The sequence below is a fragment of the Panulirus ornatus genome, chromosome 2 (assembly GCF_036320965.1).
Source record: "Panulirus ornatus isolate Po-2019 chromosome 2, ASM3632096v1, whole genome shotgun sequence".
Lineage (NCBI taxonomy): Eukaryota > Metazoa > Arthropoda > Malacostraca > Decapoda > Palinuridae > Panulirus > Panulirus ornatus.
Window position 1 is genome coordinate 65,516,347 of NC_092225.1, and position 26,739 is coordinate 65,543,085.

Sequence of the window (26,739 nt, forward strand, 5' to 3'; positions counted from 1 at the left end):
CATGTGACCTCACCTTGTCCTTATATATGACCCCCACATCCCCGCTCTTCTTCACTTTCTACGTGACCCTTATTTTCTTGCTCTTCTATCTGACCGTCCCCTTGTCCTTCTACGCGACTCAAACTTCTTGCCCTTCTAAGTAACCTAACATCCTTGCCCTTCTACACAAGGAGGCAGGGGTCGCGTAGAGAGGCAAGGAAATGGGGTTACATAGAAAGACAAAGAGGTCGGGGTCACTTAGAAACGCAAGGAGGTGTGGATTAAGTATGAGGGAAAGCGGTGGTGTCATGAAGACGGGCAAGAATATGGGTCACATAGAGGGGCAAGGGGATGGTAGTCACGCAGAAGAGCAAGGGGATGGGAGCCACGTATTAGGACAAAAAGAAAGATGTCACAGAAATGGGCTCGGAGGTGGGGGGGGGGTCAAATAGAAAAATAAGGAGGTTGAGGTCAGGTAGGAGGGCAAGGAGGTGGGGATCACGAAGTAAGGCAAAGAGGTGGCAGTCACTTAGAAGGGCAACGAGATGGGATCAAGTAGAAGGGCAACGAGATGGGTCACATAGAAAGACAAAGAGGTAAGGGTGACGTAGAAGGGCAAGGATATAGGGTCACATAAAAGGGCAAAGGGGTGGGGGTCACGAAGAAGGACAAGGGGTAGGGAGTCACGTAGAAGGGCAAAGAGATGGGTGTCATGTAGAAGGGCATGGAGGTGGAGGTCAGATGGAAAGGTAAGGAGGGTCAGGTAGAGGGGGAAGGGGATGGGGATCACGTGAAAGGACATGGAGGTTGGGGTCATGTAGGAGGGCAAGGATATTGGGATCACGTCGAAGAGCAAGGAGGTGGAGGTTATGTAGAAGGATAAGGAGGTTGGGGTCAGGCAGAAAAGCAAGGAGATATAGGTTCCATGGGAAGGAAAGAGGTGGGGTCACGTAGAAGGATAAGGAGATGTGGTTCCGTAGAAAGGCAAAGAGTTGGAGGGTCACGTAGAAGGTCACGTAATTGGACAAGGAGGTGGAGGTCATTTGGAATATTAAGGATGTAGAGGTCAGGGAGATGGGCAAGGAGGTGAGGGTCATGTAGTAGGGCAAGTAGGTGAGGGTCACATTGAAGGGCAGGGAGGTTGGGGTCATTTATAAGCTCAAGGAGATGGGGATCGCGTAAAAGGGCAAGGAGGCGTGAGTCAAGAATAAGGGAAAGAAGTGGGGTCATGCACAGGGGCAAGGGTGTGGGGGTCACGTAAAAGTTCAAGGAGGTGGAGTTCATTAAGAAGAGCAAGGACGTGGAGATCTCTTAAGAGGGGAAGGACGTGGGGATCACGTACAAGGGCAAGGAGATGGAGGTCAAATAGAAGGGTAAGGATATAGGGGTCAGGCAGAAGGGCATGGAGGTAGGGGTAACTAACTAGGGCAAAGAGGTGAAGGTCACGTAGAAGGACAAGGAGATGGAGATCTCGTAAGAGGGCAGGGAGGTGGGGATCACGTACAAGGGCAAGGAGTTTGGGTCACGCATGAGGGCAACGAGGAGGGGGTTCCAGTAGAAGGGCAAGAGTATGGGGTCACATATACGGGCAAGGGGGTGGCATCAAGTTGAAGAGCAAGGAAGAGGGCGTCACGTGGAAGGGCAAGGAGGTAAGGGTCACGTAGAAGGGCATGGAGGTGGGGGTTAATCTGGGGAAGTTTGAGAACAAACCAGAGGCCAGAACTGGTTGGATTAATTTCACTGTATTTACAGGTTGGGTCGTCATGTTTTCAGGTGTTGAGGGACTCTCATTAAAGGGGAGGGGGAAGGTGATCGTAATCCGATCATCTACAGATGAAGTAATCGTCCTCAAGGGGGTGAACTGATCGTAGTCAGGGGGGTGAAGTCAATGTAATAAAGGGGTGAAGTCATCGCGATCAAAGGATTAAGTTCATCGTCATCAAGGGGTGAAATCATATTGATCAAGGGGTTATTCCATCTGGACCAAGAGGTAAAATCTTCCTAATCAAGGGGCCAAGTCATCTTAATCGAGGGGTTATGGCGTCACAATCCAGGGGCAAATTAATCCCAATCAAAGATGGGTTGGATGACAGCGATCCAGAAGTTGAGTCGTCGTGGTCAAGGATTTGAGTTAACCTTATCAAGGGATTAAGTCGTCGTGGTCAAGGTTAAGCCACTGTAATCAAGTGATTACATCATCGTCTTCGGAAGGTGAAGTCATCGTATTCGAGGATTAATTAATGTAATCAAGGGATTATATCATCCCAGTCAAGTTCTGAACTCAAAGTAATGAAGGGATGAAGTCCTCATAATCATGGGGGTAAAATACCAGGTCATCACACTGAAGGAGAGGTCATCGTATCTAGGGGTAAGGTCATCACACTGAAGGAGAGGTCATCGTATCTAGGGGTGAGGTCATCACACTGAAGGAGAGGTCATCGTATCTAGGGGTGAGGTCATCACACTGAAGGAGAGGTCATCGTATCTAGGGGTGAGGTCATCACACTGAAGGAGAGGTCATCGTATCTAGGGGTGAGGTCATCACACTGAAGGAGAGGTCATCGTATCTAGGGGTGAGGTCATCACACTGAAGGAGAGGTCATCGTATCTAGGGGTGAGGTCATCACACTGAAGGTGAGGTCATCGTCATAAAGTGGAGAAATCAGCGGAATCAGTCGGTGACGTAATCATATTCATGGTATAAAGTCATCAGAGCAAGAGAGAGGAGTCAACCTTATCAAGTAGTAAAGTCATCGTAATCAAAGGGGATAGATCATCGTAATCAAAGGTGATAGATCATCGTAATCAAAGGGATAGATCATCGTAATCAAAGGGGATAGATCATCGTAATCAAAGGGGATAGATCATCGTAATCAAGGGGGATAGATCATCGTTCATCGTAATCAAGGGGGATAGATCATCGTAATCAAGGGTTAAGAGTATAGTAATAAAAGGAAGAAGTCATCTTGATCAAGATGGTCGGTCATCGTATTCAGTGTCATGAAAGGGTAAAGTGGTGGCAATCAAAGGGTGAAGTCTTCATGACCAAGGGATTAATTCGATATATCTATGAGGCTAAATTTGACTGCTCAAAGGGTTGGTTTAACTCAGTCCAACAAGCTATCGAATTCCCTGCCTTCAGTTTTAAGGTAATTAAGTGTTCTTTACTCAACATGCTAAAGGACATGAATCATAACGATAACGATTTAAAGGAATAACCTTCATAAGGGAGGATGGATTATTCCAGAAAAGGCATTGCGGGAAGGGAGCAAGTCAGTGCTTACCCTCAACTGAATTGCCTAAGGGTGAAGTTGCGAGGTACATGATCAACTTTCAGATTTCAAAGGTTTGTTCTCCAGCGGAAAGTGACCTCGTCCATATTACTGTTAGGTACCTGCCTTATTTTGATAACAGTAGCCACAATACGTAGATGCATACGTTGATGTGTCTATTTCTGCTCTTTTACAGATGTTTGGCCCCATCTCTTAAACCATCTTTATCATCATACAGCTCTTGAAACTTACGTCTGCTATTCGCAGTTACTATATTTTCATGTAGTCTCACCCCTTCTTTCACTATTGTTATACAATAAAAGTACATCTTTACATCCTTTTTGAAGATCAATTTTATCTCGATCCTCTCGTAATTTTAGCCCATCTTCTTCAGTTAATGTGGCACTACCGATCTTTGCGTCAATATCGTTAATATCAATGATGAAAAGTATAGAGCCAAGCATGGATCCCTGGGGGACTCCAGCAGTAACGGGTGACCACGGTGATGATCTTCCATTCATGTCGACTCTGCTTCGTCCTGTCACATAACCAGGATTCTATCCAGTTTCCTACGCAACCAATAATTCCCAAGGCCTGGACTTTGTGCATCAATTTAACGTGAGGGACTTTGTTGAATGCTTTTTGGAAGTCAAGAATTATCATATCAATTGCTTTTGTCTTGTCTTGGGTATTGAATAATGTATCATAGAATTCAAGGAGGTTTGTAAGGCAGGATCTACGTCTTCTAAACCATGACGTGTATTATTGATCAGGCTGTGTTGTTCTAGCTAGGCTACGATTTCACTTCTAATAATCGACTCCAGAAGTTTACATATAATTAATGTGAGGCTAATAGCACGATCATTACCAGGCAAGTCACGGCTTCCCTTTGGTGTATAGGAGTGAGGTGTGCCAGTCTCCAGTCCTGTGGGAGTATTCCATCCTGGAGCGATTGGTTGAAGGTCTGGGTTAACAACGGTCCTACAATTCCGTGCTTGACGTTTTGGATAGGAAAGATCAGGACCTGGGCTTTTATTAGGCTTTAACTTATCTGTGTTAGTGTTACTCGAACTGTGACGATAGATTCTTGTATCGCGTGAGTGCTATGTGATCACTGTCTCAAAATTCATATCGTTTCTTTTTCTAGCGTAAAAACAATTGAAAAACTTGTTCAGGGTTGTTACTATGCCTCTATCGACCACAATGGGTTCCTCTTCCTCGGTCACTAAGGGTCCTATATTCCACTGCTTATATGTCTCTTACTCTTGGCATATATTGATATATCTACTTGTCTTCTAATTGTGTTATATTGTGTTGCAATATCTGATTCACTATCTGATTTCTTAAGATTATAAATATTATTTCTGCGCCTTATAGCTTTTGCAATATCTTGGGTGTACCATTCAGGCTTGTTCTTGCTTTTACTGGTTTTTTTCGTGCATGAGAATGAATGTGACTTGATATTGCATAAACTAACGATTAAAACTGGCTCATGAGAATTCCTCTGGGCATGAAGCAACAAGGGTGAGACTTTATTGCGTCATGCAGCCCATTAGAGTCCACCCTTTTAAAGTTAGGTGTAATAGTACTGGTTTCAAGGGAGTCAGTTTTGATATGTATGTCGAAGCTAACCATATTATGGTCACAAGTGCCTAGATGTTCTCCAACATCACTAAGATCACCTGGGATGCAAGAACTAAATCAAGTACATCAGCTCTCGTCGGCAAAGTTGACAAGTCTAACAGATTCACTCTCTACGCCTGAGGTAGTATTTGCCTTTGATATCTGGAAGATTAAGATCCCTAAGAATGATCGAGTCTTTATCCTGTATTGCTCGTTGTAAACTCTCGTACTGTGTCAATATCTGCTGACTGACGTTCATGAAAAGTTTGCAAGACTCTGGGTTAAGCTGAACACACAAGTGTTTGACAGCAGCAAATGTTGTAGTCTGAATTTAAATGGGGTTTAGGTAAGATTTTACATGGTGTGCAGTTCCGCCTCCTTGACCGTCTCTGTCCCCTACAAATAATTTGTAGTCTGGTGGGCTTAGGTGGTTTCTGGAGAGCAGAGGTAGGTTCTGGTGGGCGGAGGGGAATTTGGGTTGGAGGAGGTGGTTTCTGGTGAGTAGAGGCGGGTTCTGGTGGGCGGAAGGACGCTCTAGTGAGCGAAGGTGGTTTCTGATAAACAGAAGTGGGTTTGGTGGATGAAGGGGCTATGGTGGGCAGAAGTGGGCGCTGGTGAGCGGAGGAGAAATTTGGTGAAAAGAGGAGGGATTTTGGTGAGCGGAGGTAGATTTTTTGGTTAGCAGATGTGGGTTCTGGTGGGTGGAGAAGGTCTTAGGTAGGCAAAGATGGTTTCTGGTGAGTACAGGTGGGTTATGGTGGGCAGATCGATGTTTTGGTAGGCGGAGGAGGTATATGGTGGACAAAAGTGGTTTCTGGTAAGCAAAGGTGGATTATCATGAGCGGAGGAGGGTCTTGGTGGACGAAGGGGGATTTTGGCGGGTGGAGGGGGGATCTGGATGATTCTGGAGGAGAAAAGTGGGTTGTAGTGGATGGAAGGATGTTTTGGTGGGCGGAGGTGGGTCATGGTGCAATGGGATTTTGGCGGGCTTTTTCTTTTTGACAGGCGGTTTTTGCTGAGCAAAAGTGAGCTCTCGGAGGTGGGTTCTGATGAGAAGTAAAAAAGGGTGGAAGGAGGGTTCTTTTGCTTAGAGGTGGGTTTTGGTGAGTGGATGGGTGTTTAGGTGGTCGGAGGGACTTCTGGTAGGCAGAAAGAGATTATGGCTAGGTGGAGGTGGTTCCTGATAAGCAAAGGTGGGTTATGATAGGCGGAGGGGGCGTTTGATCGGCATTGGTAAGCTTTTAGGGTGAAGTGGGATTTTGTTTGGCAGAGGTGGGTTCTTAAAAGCGGAGGTGGGTTATAGTAGGCCAAGGTGGCTTCTGGTGGAAGAGGTTGGTCCTGGATGATTTAAAATAGGTTCTGGTGGGCAGAGGTGGCTTCTTGTGGGCGGAGGTGGGATTTGGTAGGTATAGGTCGGTTCTGGTGGGGTGAGGTGGGCTCCAGTGGGCGAAAGGGAGAAATAACGAACAGAGGTGGGTTCTCGTGAGAAGAGCTGGGCTCCTGGTGAATGGAAGTGGTTTTTGGTGAGTGAAGGTGGGTTCTGGCGGGTGGAGGTGGGTTATGATGTGCAGACGTGGGCTCCAGAGATCAAAAAGTGGAACTGATATATAGAGGTGGGTCTGGTGGAAGATAAGTGTGTTCTGTTGGGCGGAGGTGGGCTCTAGTGGGCTGAAGTGGATTTGGTAGGTATAGATGGGGATTTAGTGGGCGCAGGTGGGTACTGATGGCCAGAGGTAAGTACTCTTGGTCGCAGGTGGGTGTGGGTAAGCGGAGGTGGGTCGTGGTGGGTAGAGGAAGGTGGAGGGTAGGCAAGAGTGCGTACAAGTGGGCAGAGGTCAACTAGAGGTGGACAACAACAGTATGTATCGTAGGGCTGAGGTGTGCCGGTGGTGGGCACAGGATGAGGAGAGATAAGCTCGGCCAGCCAGCAGCTGCATCCATCGCTCTCCATTATCTACCCAACTGGTGTCCTTCAACCGGAAACCCAGGCCAGATAATCTCTCGTGTTGCCTCCAGGAGGCCATTGCCCTTGTTTGACCTGTCCTTGATCCTCTGGTAGTAGCTTGGCCGTTGATGCAGCTGGCTCAGCCGCCACCCTCCCACGTCCGTGTGTCCTATTACTATATGTGTGTTACGAAGAGAGAGAGTTAGAGAGAGAGAGAGAGAGAGAGAAGAGAGAGAGAGAGAGAGAGAGAGAGAGAGAGAGAGAGAGAGAGAGAGAGAGAGAGAGAGAGAGAGAGAGAGAGAGAGAGAGAGAGAGAATTCTACACTCGTGCTGCACGTCTCGTAACCTTGTGTACAGAAACTCACACCCTTATGTATATATACACATATGCCATTTGTTAACCAGTCGCGAAGGGAGGAGCATATGGGGTTGGTTTTCGGCCGACTGCTGCGTCCAGGAGTCGAATCTAGGAAGGCCCATGTGTGAATGATGGTCAGCGACGCTAACCACACCACTACACGATAGAAGCCCGATTGTGTGTGTGTGTGTGTGTGTGTGTGTGTGTGTGTGTGTGTGTGTGTGTATGCTACACATCAGCCAGGGTCACAAGGATCGTTTACGGGAATCCCGTAGCCGTAGCCAATTTAATTTCCAGAGATAGCCAGCGCCTGCAACATGCCAGACGCACGTAGTCTCTATAACCAGCTCTTTTAAACTTTGCCTCAGTGTTTGGTTGTCTTTAACATCCACACTAAATATCAAGAGATGATATCAATGGAATTTCTGGAGCTCAAAGATGACGAGGGCTGATGGGGAGGTGATAACAAGTAGTGGTGATGTGAGAAGATGGAGTGAGTATTTTGAAGGTTTGTTGAATGTGTTTGATGATAGAGTGGCAGATATAGGGTGTTTTGGTCGAGGTGGCGTGCAAAGTGAAAGGGCTAGGGAAAATAATTTGGTGAAAATTGTTGAAAATTGTCAAAGTTGTTGTTCGCTGATGATACAGCGCTGGTGGCTGATTCGTGTGAGAAACTGCAGAAGCTGGTGACTGAGTTTGGTAAAGTGTGTGAAAGAAGAAAGCTAAGAGTAAATGTGAATAAGATCAAGGTTATTAGGTACAGTAGGGTTGAGGGACAAATCAATTGGGAGGTAAGTTTGAATGGAGAAAAACTGGACGAAGTGAAGTGTTTTAGATATCTGGGAGTGGATTTGGCAGCGGGTGGAACCATGGAAGCGGAAGTGAATCATAGTGTGGGGGAGGGGGCGAATGTTCTGGGAGCGTTGAAGAATGTTTGGAAGTCGAGAACATTATCTCAGAAAGCAAAATGGGTATGTTTGAATGAATAGTGGTTCAAACAATGTTATATGGTTGCGAGGCGTGGGCTATAGGTAGGGTTGTGCGGAGGAGGGTGGATGTGCTGGAAATGAGATGTTTAAGGACAATATGTGGTGTGAGGTGGTTTGATCGAGTAAGTAATGTAAGGGTAAGAGAGATATGTGGTAATAAAAAGAGTGTGGTTGAGAGAGCAGAAGAGGGTGTTTTGAAATGGTTTGTTCACACTGAGAGAATGAGTGAGGAAAGATTGACCAAGAATATATATGCCTTTCACCTTCCTGCATGTTCAGGTCCCGATCGCTAAAAATTTTTTTCACTCTATCCTTCCACCTCCAATTTGGTCTCCCACTTCTCTTCGTTCCTTCCACCTCTGACACATATATCCTCTTTGTCAATCTTTCCTAACTCATTCTCTCCATGTAACCAAACCATTTCAAAACACCCTCTTCTGCTCTCTCAACCGTACTCTCTATATTACCACGCATCTCTCTTACCCAATTATTACTTACTCGATCAAACCACCTCACACCAAATGTTGTCCACAGACATCTCATTTCCAGCACATTCACCCTCTTCCGCACAACTCTATCTATAGCCCACGCCTCGAAACCATATAACATTGTTGGAACCACTATCCCTTCAAACATACCCATTTTTGCTCTCCGAGGTAGTGTTCTCGCCTTCCGCACATATATACATACATACATACATACATAGAGAGAGAGAGAGAGAGAGAGAGAGAGAGAGAGAGAGAGAGAGAGAGAGAGAGAGAGAGAGAGAGAGAGAGAGAGAGAGAGAGAGAGAGAGAGAGAGAGAGAGAGAGAGAGAGAGAGAGAGAGAGAGAGAGAGAGAGAGAGAGAGAGAGAGAGATGCCTCTAGCCAGCAGCAGTGGAGCAATACACAACATGAAGGTTGAGAGAGAATCCGTTAGAGCGGTGTCGGCCATTTTGCTGACCCGCAGATGTGACGGTGGTGGTGATGCCCTTGAGGTGCCCTCGAACCAGAGTTCTCTCGAAGGGTCACGTTCAAGGATATTAAGGCTCAGTCCAGACGGATTTTCATTTGAGTCTTGACGTGAATTGTCCAGGCAGCTTAGGATGATAATCCCGGTATAATTCATAGTCTGGTTCCCTTTATGGTTATCTCAGTCCTACAGGTCCTTAAAGACGAGCCAGAGCTGTCGTTTCCTTGGTGTAGTATTTATCTCTTTCTCTCTCTCTCTTCTCTTTCCTTTTTTCGGTAGGATGGCGAGAAGAAAGGAAGAAGAGGTGGGACAGGGGAAGGGATACTTTGAAATGGAAGAGAAGATTGCAGTGTTTACAGGTGGATGTTGTAAGTTGTTTTGTTATTCATGTGGGGGATTATGTGGAGGCGTGTTCTAAGTACCTTTTATATACCCCCGGCAGTCTGGGTTGTGTGTGTGTGTGTGTGTGTGTGTGTGTGTGTGTGTGTGTGTGTGTGGTGTTTACTCGTGCTGTATCTTTGCTTTTCTGAAGGAGGTTCACCAAGCTAAGCCAAGCACTGAACATTGTATAAGATGATGGATGGCCGGAGCCTCCCTGTGTGCTTCCTCACCACACCTGCTCTTCTCTCTAACCCGCTACACTTGTTCTCCCTACCTTGCCAAACCTATCCTCCTTCCCCACCACACTTGTTCTCTCTCTCTCTCTCTCTCTCTCTCTCTCTCTCTCTCTCTCTCTCTCTCTCTCTCTCTCTCTCTCTCTCTCTCTCTCTCTCTCTCTCTCTCTCTCTCTCTCTCTCTCTCTCTCTCTCTCTCTCTCTCTCTCTCTCTCTCTCTCTCTCTCTCTCTCTCTGATATACACACTTAAATCACTTATGATTTGCCTGCCTACTGTAGCTTCATGTGACATGAGTCCTATAGCTCCGGTGTGATTACAGGTGACTTAAGTCTTCCTATGTGTGGCTCTGTTGAAACTATATATTAATGTAGTTTTTACATATGCAGCTCTTGTGTAAGAACATGTGACTTGGTCTTGCCATTACATGTGACTGTAATCTTTACGCATGAAGTTCTGTTTTTACTTCCTGTGACTCTGGTGGAATTACATGTGATTACATATGCACAATATGACATGCCTAAAATATCAGCGTAGCTACACCGTATACATTATAATGGAAGATGTAGAGTGTAATTGTGTGGACATATTCGACAAACGTGGTTCTTGTATATACTTGACACAGTGAGGTAATTAACAATTCACTAAAGCTAATGGTTACTTGTATACGTACATGGCCTCAAAGTGACAATTTTTGATGTATGTGAACTTCTTTACTATACTCATGTAATTTTGTGATTGATTGGTAGAGGACTTTCACTCTATATGTGCAGTGGCAGGAGAGAGAGAGAGAGAGAGAGAGAGAGAGAGAGAGAGAGAGAGAGAGAGAGAGAGAGAGACAGACAGACAGACAGACAGACAGAGTAACCCTTGATAAAGATAAGGGTATGTGAAGATAAGGGCGAAGTGGAGAGTATAGTGAACTTGGCTTGGTGAAGGTGGATGTATTTTTGCAGATAAAGATATAATGAAGAGAAGCATAGTAAACACAAAATGATCCAAGTTAGGACGGTGTAGTGAAGAAGAGTATAGTCCACACTGAAAGATCTGTCTTAGTAAAGTTACTGTGAAGATGAAAGCGTAGTGAAAAAAAGTTAAAAAAAAATACGATGTTATCCAAGCTGGGTATGAGGTCCCAAGCCAGACGGTCTGGTCTGTGGCTGCCTATTGCAGAAAACTACACAGCACATCACTTACTTCCTCAATATACCCGGTAGGTTCACCCGTATTTCTCTTACCCCCAGGAGCAGATGTGTGGAGGTGGACTGCTCCTTCTTGGTCATAATCGAGCCCCAGGCCCTGCTGGAGGACCCATCTACACTCTCCTCCCTCATCGAAGCCAACAAGTGAGTGTTGAGAAGTAGTGGACGAGTAGTAATGGAGTTGTAAATTAGAGGTGAGGTAGTGGGTGAATGGTAGTGGTGAGGTAGTGGGTGAATGGTAGTGGTGAGGTAGTGGGTGATTGGTAGTGGTGAGGTAGTGGGTGAATGGCAGTGGTGACGTAGTGGGTGAATGGTAGTGGTGAGGTAGTGGGTGACTGGTAGTGGTGAGGTAGTGGGTGAATGGTAGTGGTGAGGTAGTGGGCGAATGGTAGTGTTGACGTAACGGGTGAATGGCAATGGTGAGGTAGTGGGTGAATAGTAGTGGTGACGTAGTGGATGAATGGCAGTGGTGACGTAGCGGGTGAATGGTAGTGGTGACGTAGTGGGTGAATGGTAGTGGTGAGGTAGTGGGTGAATGGCAGTGGTGACGCAGTGGGTGAATGGTAGTGGTGAGGTAGTGGGTGAATGGTAGTGGTGAGGTAGTGGATGAATGGCAGTGGTGACGCAGTGGGTGAATGGTAGTGGTGAGGTAGTGGGTGAATGGTAGTGGTGAGGTAGTGGGTGAATGGCATTGGTGAGGTAGTGAGTGAATGGCAGTGGTGACGTAGTGGGTGAACGGCAGTGATGACGTAGTAGGTGAATGGTAGTGGTGACGTAGTGGGTGAATGGTAGTGGTGAGGTAGTGGATGAATGGCAGTGGTGACGCAGTGGGTGAATGGTAGTGGTGAGGTAGTGGGTGAATGGTAGTGGTGACGTAGTGGGTAAATGGCAGTGGTGACGTAGTGGGTGAAAGGTAGTGGTGACGTAGTGGGTGAATAGTAGTGGTGAGGTAGTGAGTGAATGGTAGTCGTGATGTATTGGGTAATTGGTAGTGGTGAGGTAGTGGGTGAATGGTAGTGGTGACGCAGTGGGTGAATGGTAGTGGTGAGGTAGTGGGTGAATGGTAGTGGTGAGGTAGTGGGTGAATGGTAGTGGTGTGGTAGTGGGTGAATGGTAGTGGTGATGTAGTGGGCGAATGGTAGTGGAGCGGTAAAGTAGTCGTGAGGTTGTGGGTGAGTACCAGTGGAGTGGCAGAGTAGTGGTGAAGGGGAGGGCAGGTGGTGGTGGAGTGGTACAGAAGTGGCAGAGTAGTGGTGAGGTGGAGGGCAAGTGGTGGTGGAGTGGTATAGAAGTGGTGAAGTAGTGGTCAAGTGTTAGTGAAGTGGTAAAGTAGTGGGCGAGATGTAGTGGAGTGGTAAAGTACTGGTGAATTAAGAGTGAGTGGTAGATTAGTGGTGTTCTAAGAAAGCTCGCCCTTCTTGCATTATAATCGTGTGTGTGTGTGTGTGTGTGTGTGTGTGTGTGTGTATGTGTGTGTGCGTATACATTTTCATCTTATACACAGTCGCTGTCTCTCGTGTTGGCGAGGTAGCGTAAGGAAACAGACGAAAGAATGGCCCAACCGACCCATAAACACGTGTATAGACAAAAAAAAAAAAAAAGCACACACGCACTTATACATACCTAAAAATTTCAACGTATACATACACAAACATACACAGACATATACATATATACATATGTACATATACATAGTTGCTGCCTTCATCCATTCTCGTTGCCACCCCGCCACACATGAAATATTACCCCCCCTCCCCCACTTTCCCCTCGCGCGCGCGAGATAGCCATACGAAAACACAACAAAGGCCACATTTTTTCACACTCAGTCTCTAGCTGTCATATGTAATGCACCGAAACCACAGCTCCATTTCCACATCCAGGCCACACAGACCTTTCCATGATTTACGCCAGACGCTTCACATGCCCTGGTTCAATCCAATAAAAGCACGTCGACCCCGTTACATCACTTCGTTCCAATTTACACTATTCCTTGCACGCTTTTCACCCTCCTGTATGTTCAGGCCCCGATCGCTCAAAATCTTTTTCACTCCATCCTTTCACCTCCAATTTGGTCTCCCACTTCTCGTTCCCTATACCTCTGACACATATATCCTCTTTCTCAATCTTTTCACACTTATTCTCTCCATATGAACAAGTTTCAACATACCCTCTTCTACTCTCTCAGCCACACTCTTTTCATTACCAAACATCTCCCTTAGTCTTTTATTACTTACCCGATCAAACCACCTCACACCACATATTGTCCTCAAACATTTCATTTCCAACACATCCACCCTCCTCCTCACAACCCTATCTATACCGCATGCCTCGCAACCATATAACATTGTTGGATCCACTATTCCTTCAAGCATACCCATTTTTGCTCTCCGAGATAACGTTCTCGCCTTCTACACATTTTTCAACGCTCCTAGAACCTTCGCCCTCTTCCCAACCCTGTGACTCACTTCCGTTTCTATGGTTCCATCCGCTGCCAAATCCACTCCCAGATATCTAAAACACTTCACTTCCTCCAGTTTTTCTCCATTCAAACTTACAACCCAATTGACTTGTCCGTCAACCCTTCTGTACCTAATGACCTTGCTCTTACTCACATTTACTTTCAGCTTTCTTCTTGCACACACTTTACAAACTCAGTCACCAACTTCTGCAGTTTCTAACCCGAATCAGCCACCAGCTCTGTATCATCAGTGAACAAACAACTGACTCTCTTCCCAAGCCCTCGCATAGACAACAGACTGCATATGCCTCTCCAAACCTGAATTCCCTCCCTACCCCATCTAACAATTAACAACCAGAACTCCGCACCCTGCCAAACGATCACTGGACCAACCTTTCTCCTACTCTTAACATCCTTATACTCAAACTTTCACTCTCATTCTCCATAATATCTAATATTCCCAAACACACACATTGTTGCACTGACAAATGCACTACACCATCTGTTTCAATATTTCTCAAACTTCTCAAAGAAACATGTCCACCTCTCTACGCTGAACCACACTGCCTTTCCCATCTGACTACTCTTACTCTTTACCACGTTATCATCTCAATTGTTCCAGATCTACAATATCATCTGTAATTAACTCAACTTTTCTCATTTACTGCCTATCATGATCCGAATCTCGGGCACTTCAGATGACCTCTCCTGAATATAAACTTATATAAGTTATTTTAATATTATATAATTAATTAAATTTTAATATTTTTTTTTTTTTTTTTTTTTAACTGCGCTCTCTTATCCAAGCGACAAAATGCCATACCCCCAAACACATGATATCACACTCCACAACCAAATGCTATACAGAACCTAACGCTTTTCTGAGTATTACCACCGACTCTTCAAAGCAAACCTGTTCCACATCCACTGACAGCACGTCTGAACCCTGTAACTGCACTCACTCCAATTCGTACTATTACATGCCTTTCCATTATCAATCCCTCATGATATTTATCCAGAATACTCACAAATTATGCCTTTATTAACTCTCATACTTTTCACCTTCCATTTGTACATGCCACTATCTCATGTTCCTCCACCTCCGACACTATATACCCATGTCAATCTTTCCTCACTCATTCTCTCCATGTGCCCAAACCATTTCAAAACACCCTCTTCTGCTCTCTCAACCACGCTCTTTTTATTTCCACACATCTCTCTTACCCTTACGTTACTTACTCGATCAAACCACCTCACACCACATATTGTCCTCAAACATCTCATTTCCAGCACATCACCCTCTGCGCACAACTCTATCCATAGCCACGCCTCGCAACCATACAACATTGTTGGAACCACTATTCCTTCAAACATACCCATTTTTGCTTTCCGAGATAATGTTCTCGACTTCCACACATTCTTCAAGGCTCCCAGGATTTTCGCCCCCTCCCCCACCCTATGATCCACTTCCGCTGCCATGGTTCCATCCGCTGCCAGATCCACTCCCAGATATCTAAAACACTTTACTTCCTCCAGTTTTTCTCCATTCAAACTTACCTCCCAATTGACTTGACCCTCAACCCTACTGTACCTAATAACCTTGCTCTTATTCACATTTACTCTTAACTTTCTTCTTTCACACAATTTATCAAACTCAATCACCAGCTTCTGCAGTTTCTCACATGAATCAGCCACCAGCGTTGTATCTTCAGCGAACAACAACTGACTCACTTCCCAAGCTCTCTCATCCACAACAGATTTCATACTTGCCCCTCTTTCCAAAACTCTTGCATTCACCTCCCTAACAACCCCATCCATAAACAAATTAAACAACCATGGAGACATCACGCACCCCTGCCGCAAACCTACATTCACTGGGAACCAATCACTTTCCTCTCTTCCTACACGTACACATGCCTTACATCCTCGATAAAAACTTTTCACTGCTTCTAACAACTTGCCTCCCACACCATATATTCTTAATACCTTCCACAGAGCATCTCTATCAACTCTATCATATGTCTTCTCCAGATCCATAAATGCTACATACAAATCCATTTGCTTTTCTAAGTATTTCTCACATACATTCTTTAAAGCAAGCACCTGATCCACACATCCTCTACCACTTCTGAAACCACACTGCTCTTCCCCAATCTGATGCTCTGTACATGCCTTCACCCTCTCAATCAATACCCTCCCATATAATTTACCAGGAATACTCAACAAACTTATACCTCTGTAATTTGAACATTCACTCTTATCCCCTTTGCCTTTGTACAATGGCACTATGCAAGCATTCCGCCAATCCTCAGGCACCTCACCATGAGTCATACATACATTAAATAACCTTACCAACCAGTCAATAATACAGTCACCTCCTTTTTTAATAAATTCCACTGCAATACCATCCAAACCTGCTGCCTTGCCGGCTTTAATCTTCCGCAAAGCTTTTACTACCTCTTCTCTGTTTACCAAATCATTTTCCCCAACCCTCTCACTTTGCACACCACCTCAACCAAGACACCCTATATCTGCCACTCTATCATCAAACACATTCAACAAACCTTCAAAATACTCACTCCATCTCCTTCTCACATCACCACTACTTGTTATCACCTCCCCATTAGCCTCCTTCACTGAATTTCCCATTTGCTCCCTTGTCTTACGCACTTTATTTACCTCCTTCCAGAACATCTTTTTATTCTCCCTAAAATTTAATGATACTCTCTCACCCCAACTCTCATTTGCCCTCTTTTTCACCTCTTGCACCTTTCTCTTGACCCCCTGTCTCTTTCCTTTATACATCTCCCATTCAACTGCATTTTTTTCCTGCAAAAATCGTCCAAATGCCTCTCTCTTCTCTTTCACTAATAATCTTACTTCTTCATCCCACCACTCACTACCCTTTCTAATCAACCCACCTCCCACGCTTCTCATGCCACAAGCATCTTTTGCGCAATCCATCACTGATTCCCTAAATACATCCCATTCCTCCCCCACTCCCCTTACTTCCATTGTTCTCACCTTTTTCCATTCTGTACTCAGTCTCTCCTGGTACTTCCTCACACAAGTCTCCTTCCCAAGCTCACTTACTCTCACCACCCTCTTCACCCCAACATTCATTCAATCATTCATTCCCTTGTTGCTGCAAGAAATGCTTGAAATCGTTTTAACATTTTGGGTGTTCGAAGTTGTCTGTATCCTTTACCTACCTGCCTAGTTATAAATCTGAGTTGTTTCAGTTCGGGGTCATTATGGTACAGATGTTAAGAACTTTCCTTCCATTCCCTGAAGTTAACTCGCTCTCCTTAAAGTTGTATATAGTAATCTCAAGGTTAACATTAAATGTCTGCACATTTGTGGGTTCATAACCTTTGTTCCAGTCAGAGATATAATCTGCAAACTTAGTCTCATGTTCTTTTATCTACTCTCGATATGTCTCTGTCCAGTTTGACACCAGGTAAGTTGACATTAGCTAGATGTATTGTAACCGTTATTGGTGAGTGGTCAGACATTAGATCATCAACACTGTCAGTAGAGTGTGTTGTGTATGACAAGTTAAAGCCTATACATCTGTCAAGGATTCCTCCGTATATGTGTGTTGGTTGATTCTTACCGATGATTTGAACATCATCACATGCATCCAGGAGTGAGATTAGACTACTGGCACTAGTGTCAGTGAAGAGGTCACCTAAATTCTTGTGTCGAGTGTTAAGATCTCCAGTGTGGACAGTAGGTTCAGTATGAAAAAAGTTAGCGGAATCTCAGTGGTGGAGGAGGTTAGCAGGTGCCTAAGGCACTTGGTACACTGAGTGTAGGTAGAATGGCCGACGTGTACCTTGATATTGTGGTACTGGAATCCGTCGGGCTTTTGGGAAGATATTGGCACGTGAAGTATTGACTGAGGCAAGTGTTGGTAGATCTAGGATTATTGCATCCGTAATTGGGTAATTTACGTGGGAATTTGCCGGGGGGGTTGTCGACATTCTTGCAGAAAATCAGTGTCCTTGGTCATGATCTCGTGGTGGAGGTCAGAACATCTTTTTTTTTTTTTCAGAGTAACAATATTTCAACTAAGTTTTGTGATGTGACTATGCTGTTGAGTAATGTTCCTCTTATCATTTTCTTTAAAAATTGCTTTAATCTCCCTGACGATGTCAGGTCTTTCATGTAATTCTATATACTGATCTAGCACAAAGTTTACAATAATCCTCGAGTCCAATGAGGTGCTTGAGAATTCCTCCCTTTAGCAGGCTTTCAGTTTTTGCTTCTTACATTTCCTTGTCATCATCACTGTGTGAAGCACCACAATATAATACATCACCTGACGATAATACACTGTCGTTCATCTTTTCATTTTTGAGAGCATTACGTATAAGTTTCTGTTGCTACCACTTCGCTCATGTAATTTCTCACAAAGTACATCAATAGATTTGAACACAATAGCCTTCCGATCAGTACCATGATCAGGTGTTTCTATCATAACCTGTTGGTGTACATCAACCTACTCACTTAGCAACTGGAATTTCTCACACAGCACATCGATAGAGTCATCTATACTTGTCCTCTTATCACCATATACAGGTGTTCCTATCACTTGTTGCTGTGTATCAGCCTCATCACTTAGCATCTGCATTTCCTCACAGAGCACTTCAATAGATCTGTGTTGAACTTCGAATGTTTTAAATCTTCTCTTTTCCCATTCTGTTGTTGGATTTCTTCTATAATTCTTCGAAATTCAAAGATCTCTTCATTTTCTAGATCACTGCTGCCCACATTCTATTCGCTAGGTATGACGAGTGGTTCCTGTGTCTGCGGGGAGACTACCCTATTCCATGGTCTCCCAGGAGTTACCATGTTTTGTAAGGGCTGAACTCATGGAGTTCGCTCACACTGGACGTGGTGGGGGGAGACAGAGAGTCGGAGGTATGCTATTGTTGCTCACCAGGTCGCTGGAGTAGAGGAGGCCGCTTGAGGCAGTCTAGATGCCACGCCCTGAATCTGAAGAAGGATCGTGGGGTCTTGCAAGAAGGATCGTGGGGTCTTAGGCATGAAGGCTCCTGGGATCTTACATGAAGGATCATGGGATCTTGCATGAAGGATCGTGGGGTCTTGCAAAAAGGATCGTGGGGTCTTGCAAGAAGGATCGTGGGGTCTTGCAAGAGGGATTGTGGGCTCTTGCAAGAGGGATCGTGGGGTCTTGCAAGTTATCGAAACCCAAGATGATGATGGCAGTCTTGCTGGGGTGTGCATGAGGTCGTTTGAAGGTATCTGCTTTTGTATACTTTCACTAACACTGTTGGTTAGTTTTTCAACTAATCTTTGATAATATTTACGAGGTGACATGACTCTGGGCATTGTTTGCGAAGTGAAATCCGGCTTGTAGATGCTTCCGCCACACGTGTGTCAACCATCATATATATATATATATATATATATATATATATATATATATATATATATATATATATATATATATATATATATATATATATATATATCTTCTTTTTTTTCTGCTTTGTCGCTGTCTCCCGCGTTTGCGAGGTATATATATATATATATATATATATATATATATATATATATATATATATATATATATATATATATATATATATATATATATATATATATATATATGTATATATATATATATATATATATATATATATATATATATATATATATATATATATATATATATATATATATATATATATATATATATATATATATATCATTTATGGGAGCGGGGGGCTGGAAATCCTCCCCTCTCGTTTTATTTTCTTTTTTTTAATTTTCCAAAAGAAGGAACAGAGAAGAGGGCCAGGTGAGGATATTTACTCAAAGGCCCAGTCCTCTGTTCTTAACGCTACCTCGCTGTCGCGGGAAATGGCGGAAAAGAAAAAGAAAGAAAAGAAAAAAAAGAAAAAAAATATATATCATTTATTTTTATTATATACTTAATCGCTGTTTCCCGAGTCATTGAGGAAGCGCAAGGAAACAGACGAAGAATGGCCCAGCCACTCATATACACATATATGTACATAAACGCCTATACACGCACATATACATACATATACATTTCAATATATACCTACAAATACATACACAGACATATACGTATAAACACATGTACATATTCATACTTGCTGCCTTCATCCATTTCCATCGCCACCCCGCCACACAGGAAATGGCATCCCCCCTCCTACCCTTCAGCGAGGTAGCGCCAGGAAAAGACAAAAAGGCCATTTGTTCACACTCAGTCTCTAGCTGCCATGTGTAATGCACCGAGACCACAGCTCCCTTTCCACATCCAGGCATCACAGACCTTTCCATGGTTTACCCCAGACGCTTCACATGTTCAGGTTCAATCCATGAGGAGCCTTGGGCTCACATATTCCGTCCAGCTTTGATGTTATGTTAATATTCATGACTCCCTCCTTCCCTTCGTGCAGGTCGGTGGTTAGTCCCCTCTTGAAGCAGAAGCAGCAGGTCAACTTCGTGTACAGTGAGGACCTTAACTCGCCATGGAACCAGCTCATACGGGACCGTTCCTTCAGGTCAGTGGAGTCCCACGGACGGCTTGGGTTATTCTGGGTCAGCTTTCAAGACAGATTAAGTTAGCCTGATCCTATTTTCTCCACTTCAACTTGCTTGTCTGTAGTCACTTGTATCAATTTTGGTCAGCTTAAGGCACTGTAGATTAACGTTGGTCATCGCACGACATCTGAAATCAACTATGGACAGCCTAGGACACTGCAAGTCAATTATATTCAACCTGTGATATCATACGTGAATTCTGGTCAACATCAGACTTCGTAATTTGCTTGAAACAATTTGGATTAACTTCGGTCAACCTGGCGCACCTCTGGTCTTGTCAACTTAAGTAGGACTAGGAAAACCTTGATCAGCTTATCTAGTTTGGTTGAAAATCGAGGACGAAGGTCAAAAAACCTGGCCGTCAAACTCAGATCCCAATTCGTCCTGCTGGGTTAGCCAGGGGTAAGCCGAAAGATAAGTTAGTGTTCGGTTCAGTAAGACTTAAAGTTGGAATCATCTGGAGAGGCTGTATCGAGGACACTTAAACGAGCTTAGAAAAAATAAAGTTTTTGCATAATGAGATGCATGAGATATCAGGCAATAAAAGAGATGCATGAGACATGTGGCAATACATGAGATGCATGAGACATGTGGCAATACATGAGATGCATGAGACATGTGGCAATACATGAGATGCATGAGGTATTAGGAAATAAATGAGATGCACGAGACATGAGGCAATACATGAGATGTATGAGGTATTATGAATTAATGAGATGCATGAGATATTAGGCAATAAATGAGATGCATGATATAACAGGCAATAAAAGAGATGCATGAGATATCAGGCAATAAATGAAATGCATGAGGTATGAGGCAATAAAGAGAAGATTTCGGAATGGAAACGTCATCTACGTTTGAGGGGAATCATAAGTGAGGAAATTAAAATTTAAATCAAATTAAAAAAGAAGCGAATGAGAAAAATATATCAATATGATTCTACGTTAACCGGGAATCAAATCAACAATAAACAAAGTAGGAATTATGCCACGAATAAATAGATTCAAACAGACAAGACACGAAGTGGACAAGTAGAAGAAGTGGTTTGGCAAGCGAAAGGTCAAGCAGTTAAGAGGACAAGACAATGAAATGGAAAAGAAACGAAACGAAAGGTCACCTGTCAGTAGGTCAGTGAGAGAAAAAAAAAACAAGGTAAGTTAGGAAGCAGGAGGGAAGGAAGTCAAACACTCAGATTACGGATAGTTAAACAGAGGAGAACTTAGATAAGAAGATACGATGGGATGATATGTCACATCTAAAAGGACCAAAAAAAAAAAAAAAAGAAATTGTTTTATCTCAGATTAGCATTAAAAAGACATGTTCCCTGAGACAGATGTAATGATGCAGAATACTAAAGATACACAAGTCTATACTAAAGATACACACACAAACACACACACACACACACACACACACACACATATATATATATATATATATATATATATATATATATATATATATATATATATATATATATATTTTTTTTTTTTTTTTTTTTTGCTTTGTCGCTGTCTCCCGCGTTTGCGAGGTAGCGCAAGGAAACAGACGAAAGAAATGGCCCAACCCACCCCCATACACATGTATATACATACGTCCACACACGCAAATATACATACCTACGCAGCTTTCCATGGTTTACCCCAGACGCTTCACATGCCCTGATTCAATCCACTGACAGCACGTCAACCCCGGTATACCACATCGATCCAATTCACTCTATTCCTTGCCCTCCTTTCACCGTCCTGCATGTTCAGGCCCCGATCACAAAAAATCTTTTTCACTCCATCTTTCCACCTCCAATTTGGTCTCCCTCTTCTCCTCGTTCCCTCCACCTCCGACACATATATCCTCTTGGTCAATCTTTCCTCACTCATTCTCTCCATGTGCCCAAACCATTTCAAAACACCCTCTTCTGCTCTCTCAACCACGCTCTTTTTATTTCCACACATCTCTCTTACCCTTACGTTACTTACTCGATCAAACCACCTCACACCGCACATTGTCCTCAAACATCTCATTTCCAGCACATCCATCCTCCTCCGCGCAACTCTATCCATAGCCCACGCCTCGCAACCATACAACATTGTTGGAACCACTATTCCTTCAAACATACCCATTTTTGCTTTCCGAGATAATGTTCTCGACTTCCACACATTCTTCAAGGCTCCTAGGATTTTCGCCCCCTCCCCCACCCTATGATTCACTTCCGCTTCCATGGTTCCATCCGCTGTCAGATCCACTCCCAGATATCTAAAACACTTTACTTCCTCCAGTTTTTCTCCATTCAAACTTACCTCCCAATTGACTTGACCCTCAACCCTACTGTACCTAATAACCTTGCTCTTATTCACATTTACTCTTAACTTTCTTCTTTCACACACTTTACCAAACTCAGTCACCAGCTTCTGCAGTTTCTCACATGAATCAGCCACCAGCGCTGTATCATCAGCGAACAACAACTGACTCACTTCCCAAGCTCTCTCATCCACAACAGACTTCATACTTGCCCCTCTTTCCAAAACTCGTGCATTCACCTCCCTAACAACCCCATCCATAAACAAATTAAACAACCATGGAGACATCATACACCCCTGCCGCAAACCTACATTCACTGAGAACCAATCACTTTCCTCTCTTCCTACACGTACACATGCCTTACATCCTCGATAAAAACTTTTCACTGCTTCTAACAACTTGCCACCCACACCATATATTCTTAATACCTTCCACAGAGCATCTCTATCAACTCTATCATATGCCTTCTCCAGATCCATAAATGCTACATACAAATTCATTTGCTTTTCTAAGTATTTCTCACATACATTCTTCAAAGCAAACACCTGATCCACACATCCTCTACCACTTCTGAAACCACACTGCTCTTCCCCAATCTGATGCTCTGTACATGCCTTCACCCTCTCAATCAATACCCTCCCATATAATTTACCAGGAATACTCAACAAACTTATACCTCTGTAATTTGAGCACTCACTCTTATCCCATTTGCCTTTGTACAATGGCACTATGCAAGTTTCCGCCAATCCTCAGGCACCTCACCATGAGTCATACATACATTAAATAACCTTACCAACAAGTCAATAACACAGTCACCCCCTTTTTTAATAAATTCCACTGCAATACCATCCAAAGCTGCTGCCTTGCCGGCTTTCATCTTCCGCAAAGCTTTTACTACCTCTTCTCTGTTTACCAAATCATTTTCCCTAACCCTCTCACTCTGCACACCACCGCGACCAAAACACCCTATATCTGCCACTCTATCATCAAACACATTCAACAAACCTTCAAAATACTCACTCCATCTCCTTCTCACATCACCACTACTTGTTATCACCTCCCCATTAGCGCCCTTCACTGAAGTTCCCATTTGCTTCCTTGCCTTACGCACTTTATTTACCTCCTTCCAAAACATCTTTTTATTCTCCCTAAAATTTAATGATACTCTCTCACCCCAACTCTCATTTGCCCTCTTTTTCACCTCTTGCACCTTTCTCTTGACCTCCTGCCTCTTTCGTTTATACATCTCCCACTCATTTGCATTTTTTCCCTGCAAAAATCATCCAAATGCCTCTCTCTTCTCTTTCACTAATAATCTTACTTCTTCATCCCACCACTCACTACCCTTTCTAATCAACCCACCTCCCACGCTTCTCATGCCACAAGCATCTTTTGCGCAAGCAATCACTGATTCCCTAAATACCTCCCATTCCTCCCCCACTCCCTTTACGTAGGTTGTTCTCACCTTTTTCCATTCTGTACTCAGTTTCTCCCGGTACTTCCTCACACAAGTCTCCTTCCCAAGCTCACTTACTCTCACCACTCTCTTTACCCCAACATTCTCTCTTCTTTTCTGAAAACCCCTACAAATCTTCACCTTCGCCTCCACAAGATAATGATCAAACATCCCTCCAGTTGCACCTCTCAGCACATTAACATCCAAAAGTCTCTCTTTCGCGCGCCTATCAATTAACACGTAATCCAATAACGCTCTCTGGCCATCTCTTCTACTTACATACGTATACTTATGTATATCTCGCTTTTTAAAGCAGGTATTCCCAATCACCAGTCCTTTTTCAGCACATAAATCTACAAGCTCTTCACCATTTCCATTTACAACACTGAACACCACATGTATACCAATTATTCCCTCAAATGCCACATTACTCACCCTTGCATTCAAATCACCCATCACTATAACCTGGTCTTGTACATCAAAACCACTAACACACTCATTCAGCTGCTCCCAAAACACTTGCCTCTCATGATCTTTCTTCTCATGCCCAGGTGCATATGCACCAATAATCACCCATCTCGCTCCATCAACTTTCAGTTTTACCCATATCAATCTAGAATTTAATTTCTTACACTCTATCACATACTCCCACAACTCCTGTTTCAGGAGTACTGCTACTCCTTCCCTTGCTCTTGTCCTCTCACTAACCCCTGACTTTACTCCCAAGACATTCCCAAACCACTCTTCCCCTTTACCCTTGAGCTTCGTTTCACTCAGAGCCAAAACATCCAGGTTCCTTTCCTCAAGCATACTACCCATCTCTCTTTTTTTCTCATCTTGGTTACATCCACACACATTTAGACACCCCAATCTGAGCCTTCGAGGAGGATGAGCAGTCCCCGCGTGACACCTTCTTCTGTTTCCCCTTTTAGAAAGTCAAAATACAAGGAGGGGAGGGTTTCTGGCCCCCCGCTCCCGTCCCCTTTACTCGCCTTCTACGACACGTGAGGAATGCGTGGGAAGTATTCTTTCTCCCCTATCCCCAGGGATAGGGGGATAGGGGAGTAAGAATACGTCCCACGTATTCCCTGCGTGTCGTAGAAGGCGACTAAAAGGGGAGGGAGCGGGGGGCTGGAAATCCTCTCCTCTCGTTTTTTTTTTTAATTTTCCAAAAGAAGGAACAAAGGGGGGCTGGGTGGGGATGTTCCAAGGGGGGCCCGGTCCTCTGTTCTTGGCGCTACCTCGCTGGCGCGGGAGGTGGCGAGTGGTTTGAAAGAAAGAAAATATATATATATAAATATATATATATATATATATATATATATATATATATATATATATATATATATATATATATATATATATATGTGTGTGTGTGTGTGTGTGTGTGTGTGTGTGTGTGTGTGTGTGTTGCTTCTTTCGTTTTCATCCTATTCCTTGTTATATATTGTGCAGAGAAAGCAAAGTGCCCTACCCGTAGCCATGCCCTATAAACCTTCCCGAGAGTTCCCTTAACTGCTTCACATGCCCCTGGTTCAGCTCATGAATAGCGTGTCGCTCACTGTATACCTCATAGCTCTAATTGCTACCGTGCACGCCTCCCATCCTTTTACTTACTCGACCTTAGTTACTGAGAAAATCTTTCATTTTATCCTTCATTACCATTTTGGTCTTCCCCATTTCCTTGTCACCTGCAATTCTCACACGTATACCTTTACTGTCAACCTCTCCTCATTCATCCTCTCCATATGTCCACGCCAAATCAACACATCCCCTTCTGCTCTATCAGCCATTTTCTTCTTTCTACCACAAATCTCTGTTACCCTATCATTTTTTATTCAATCAAATCTCTTCACATCACATACTAATCTCAAAAATTTCAGTTCCAACACATCTACCCATTTATCACCTAGTCCTGCTGGTAACATGAATACCTAGGTAGGGTGTGGGGCAAATTCCAAGCCCAGGATTCGATCCTACATGAGCCCAACCTAGCCGAACTCGACCGTGCTCGCCTGTGGTCATCAACGATAACCACACACACACACACACACACACACACACAACAATTATAGACTCTTCTCCAGACCACTACAGTATCACGTTCCACTTTGATGATGGCTGACACTACACTGTGTTGCTGTGGTTTCAGGATATGATGCATCCTGTTGTTTCTCCATCAGGGCCACGCTGAGAGTGCAGGAGGTAAGGTCCTTCAGGGTGATTCGTCGGGAGGCACTCGATGACTTGCTGCAGGGGAAGCCCGTGAGTTGACTGTGACGTGTACGCCATTTGTAAATACTTTCCCTTGTCTCCTCTTTTTCCTTTTCATTATTCTCTCTATATTTTAATTAAGGCCCGGCCTTGACGTGGACTTTTGTCTGTGACCGGAGCCTCCAACATAAAAAAAAAAAAACGAGTTATTGAACCAGTCATCATGATACTGCACACACAGATACCCACACGAGTGATCACCCAAGCTGTTCGTATATGTACAGGTGGAGCAGTTCATCAACACAGCAGTACCGCCGGGCGTGCTGCTGGACCCTCGTGGTTTCAAGAAGGGCAAGAGACATCCTGACCTGTGGGGCATCACCTACAACAGGAGGATCTGGACGAGGCGCTACATCCACCCCGACTTGCTCAAGATCATCTGGAAAAAGATGGATGCGGAGGAGGTGAGAGGACGAGGAGTGAAGGGAAGGCAGGAGACACTGACAGCCAAGGGGAAAAAGAGGAGAGGAGTGTGGTAGAAAACTACAGAAGATAAAATAGAGAACGCCTGATGGAGAGAGAATGGGAGTGAATGCTAAGGATACCTATTAGAATATATCCCCCAAGTTGAAAGGAACAGCTTTCTTAGCTAGACAATGTATTACAAGTACCAGTTTAAGCATCACAATCTCTAAATGTGAACAAACTTTATCTTGCCAAATCAACCAAATAAAATCCTGAAAGGTCAAGCAAAACACGAATGTCACATTCAGAAG

At 44.0% G+C, this 26,739-nt stretch overlaps 1 protein-coding gene across 1 annotated transcript in view; it reads left to right on the plus strand.

Moving 5' to 3' along the window:
- The window catches only part of LOC139756775 (procollagen-lysine,2-oxoglutarate 5-dioxygenase 1-like), an 89,097-nt gene that overhangs the window by 51,424 nt on the left and 10,934 nt on the right, over nucleotides 1-26,739 (plus strand). Inside the window, exons 10-13 of the mRNA XM_071676554.1 lie at nucleotides 10,977-11,078; nucleotides 19,851-19,955; nucleotides 25,933-26,014; nucleotides 26,248-26,427. Of these exons, the coding sequence (XP_071532655.1) occupies nucleotides 10,977-11,078; nucleotides 19,851-19,955; nucleotides 25,933-26,014; nucleotides 26,248-26,427 (469 nt within the window). The remainder of the gene's footprint in view (nucleotides 1-10,976; nucleotides 11,079-19,850; nucleotides 19,956-25,932; nucleotides 26,015-26,247; nucleotides 26,428-26,739) is intronic.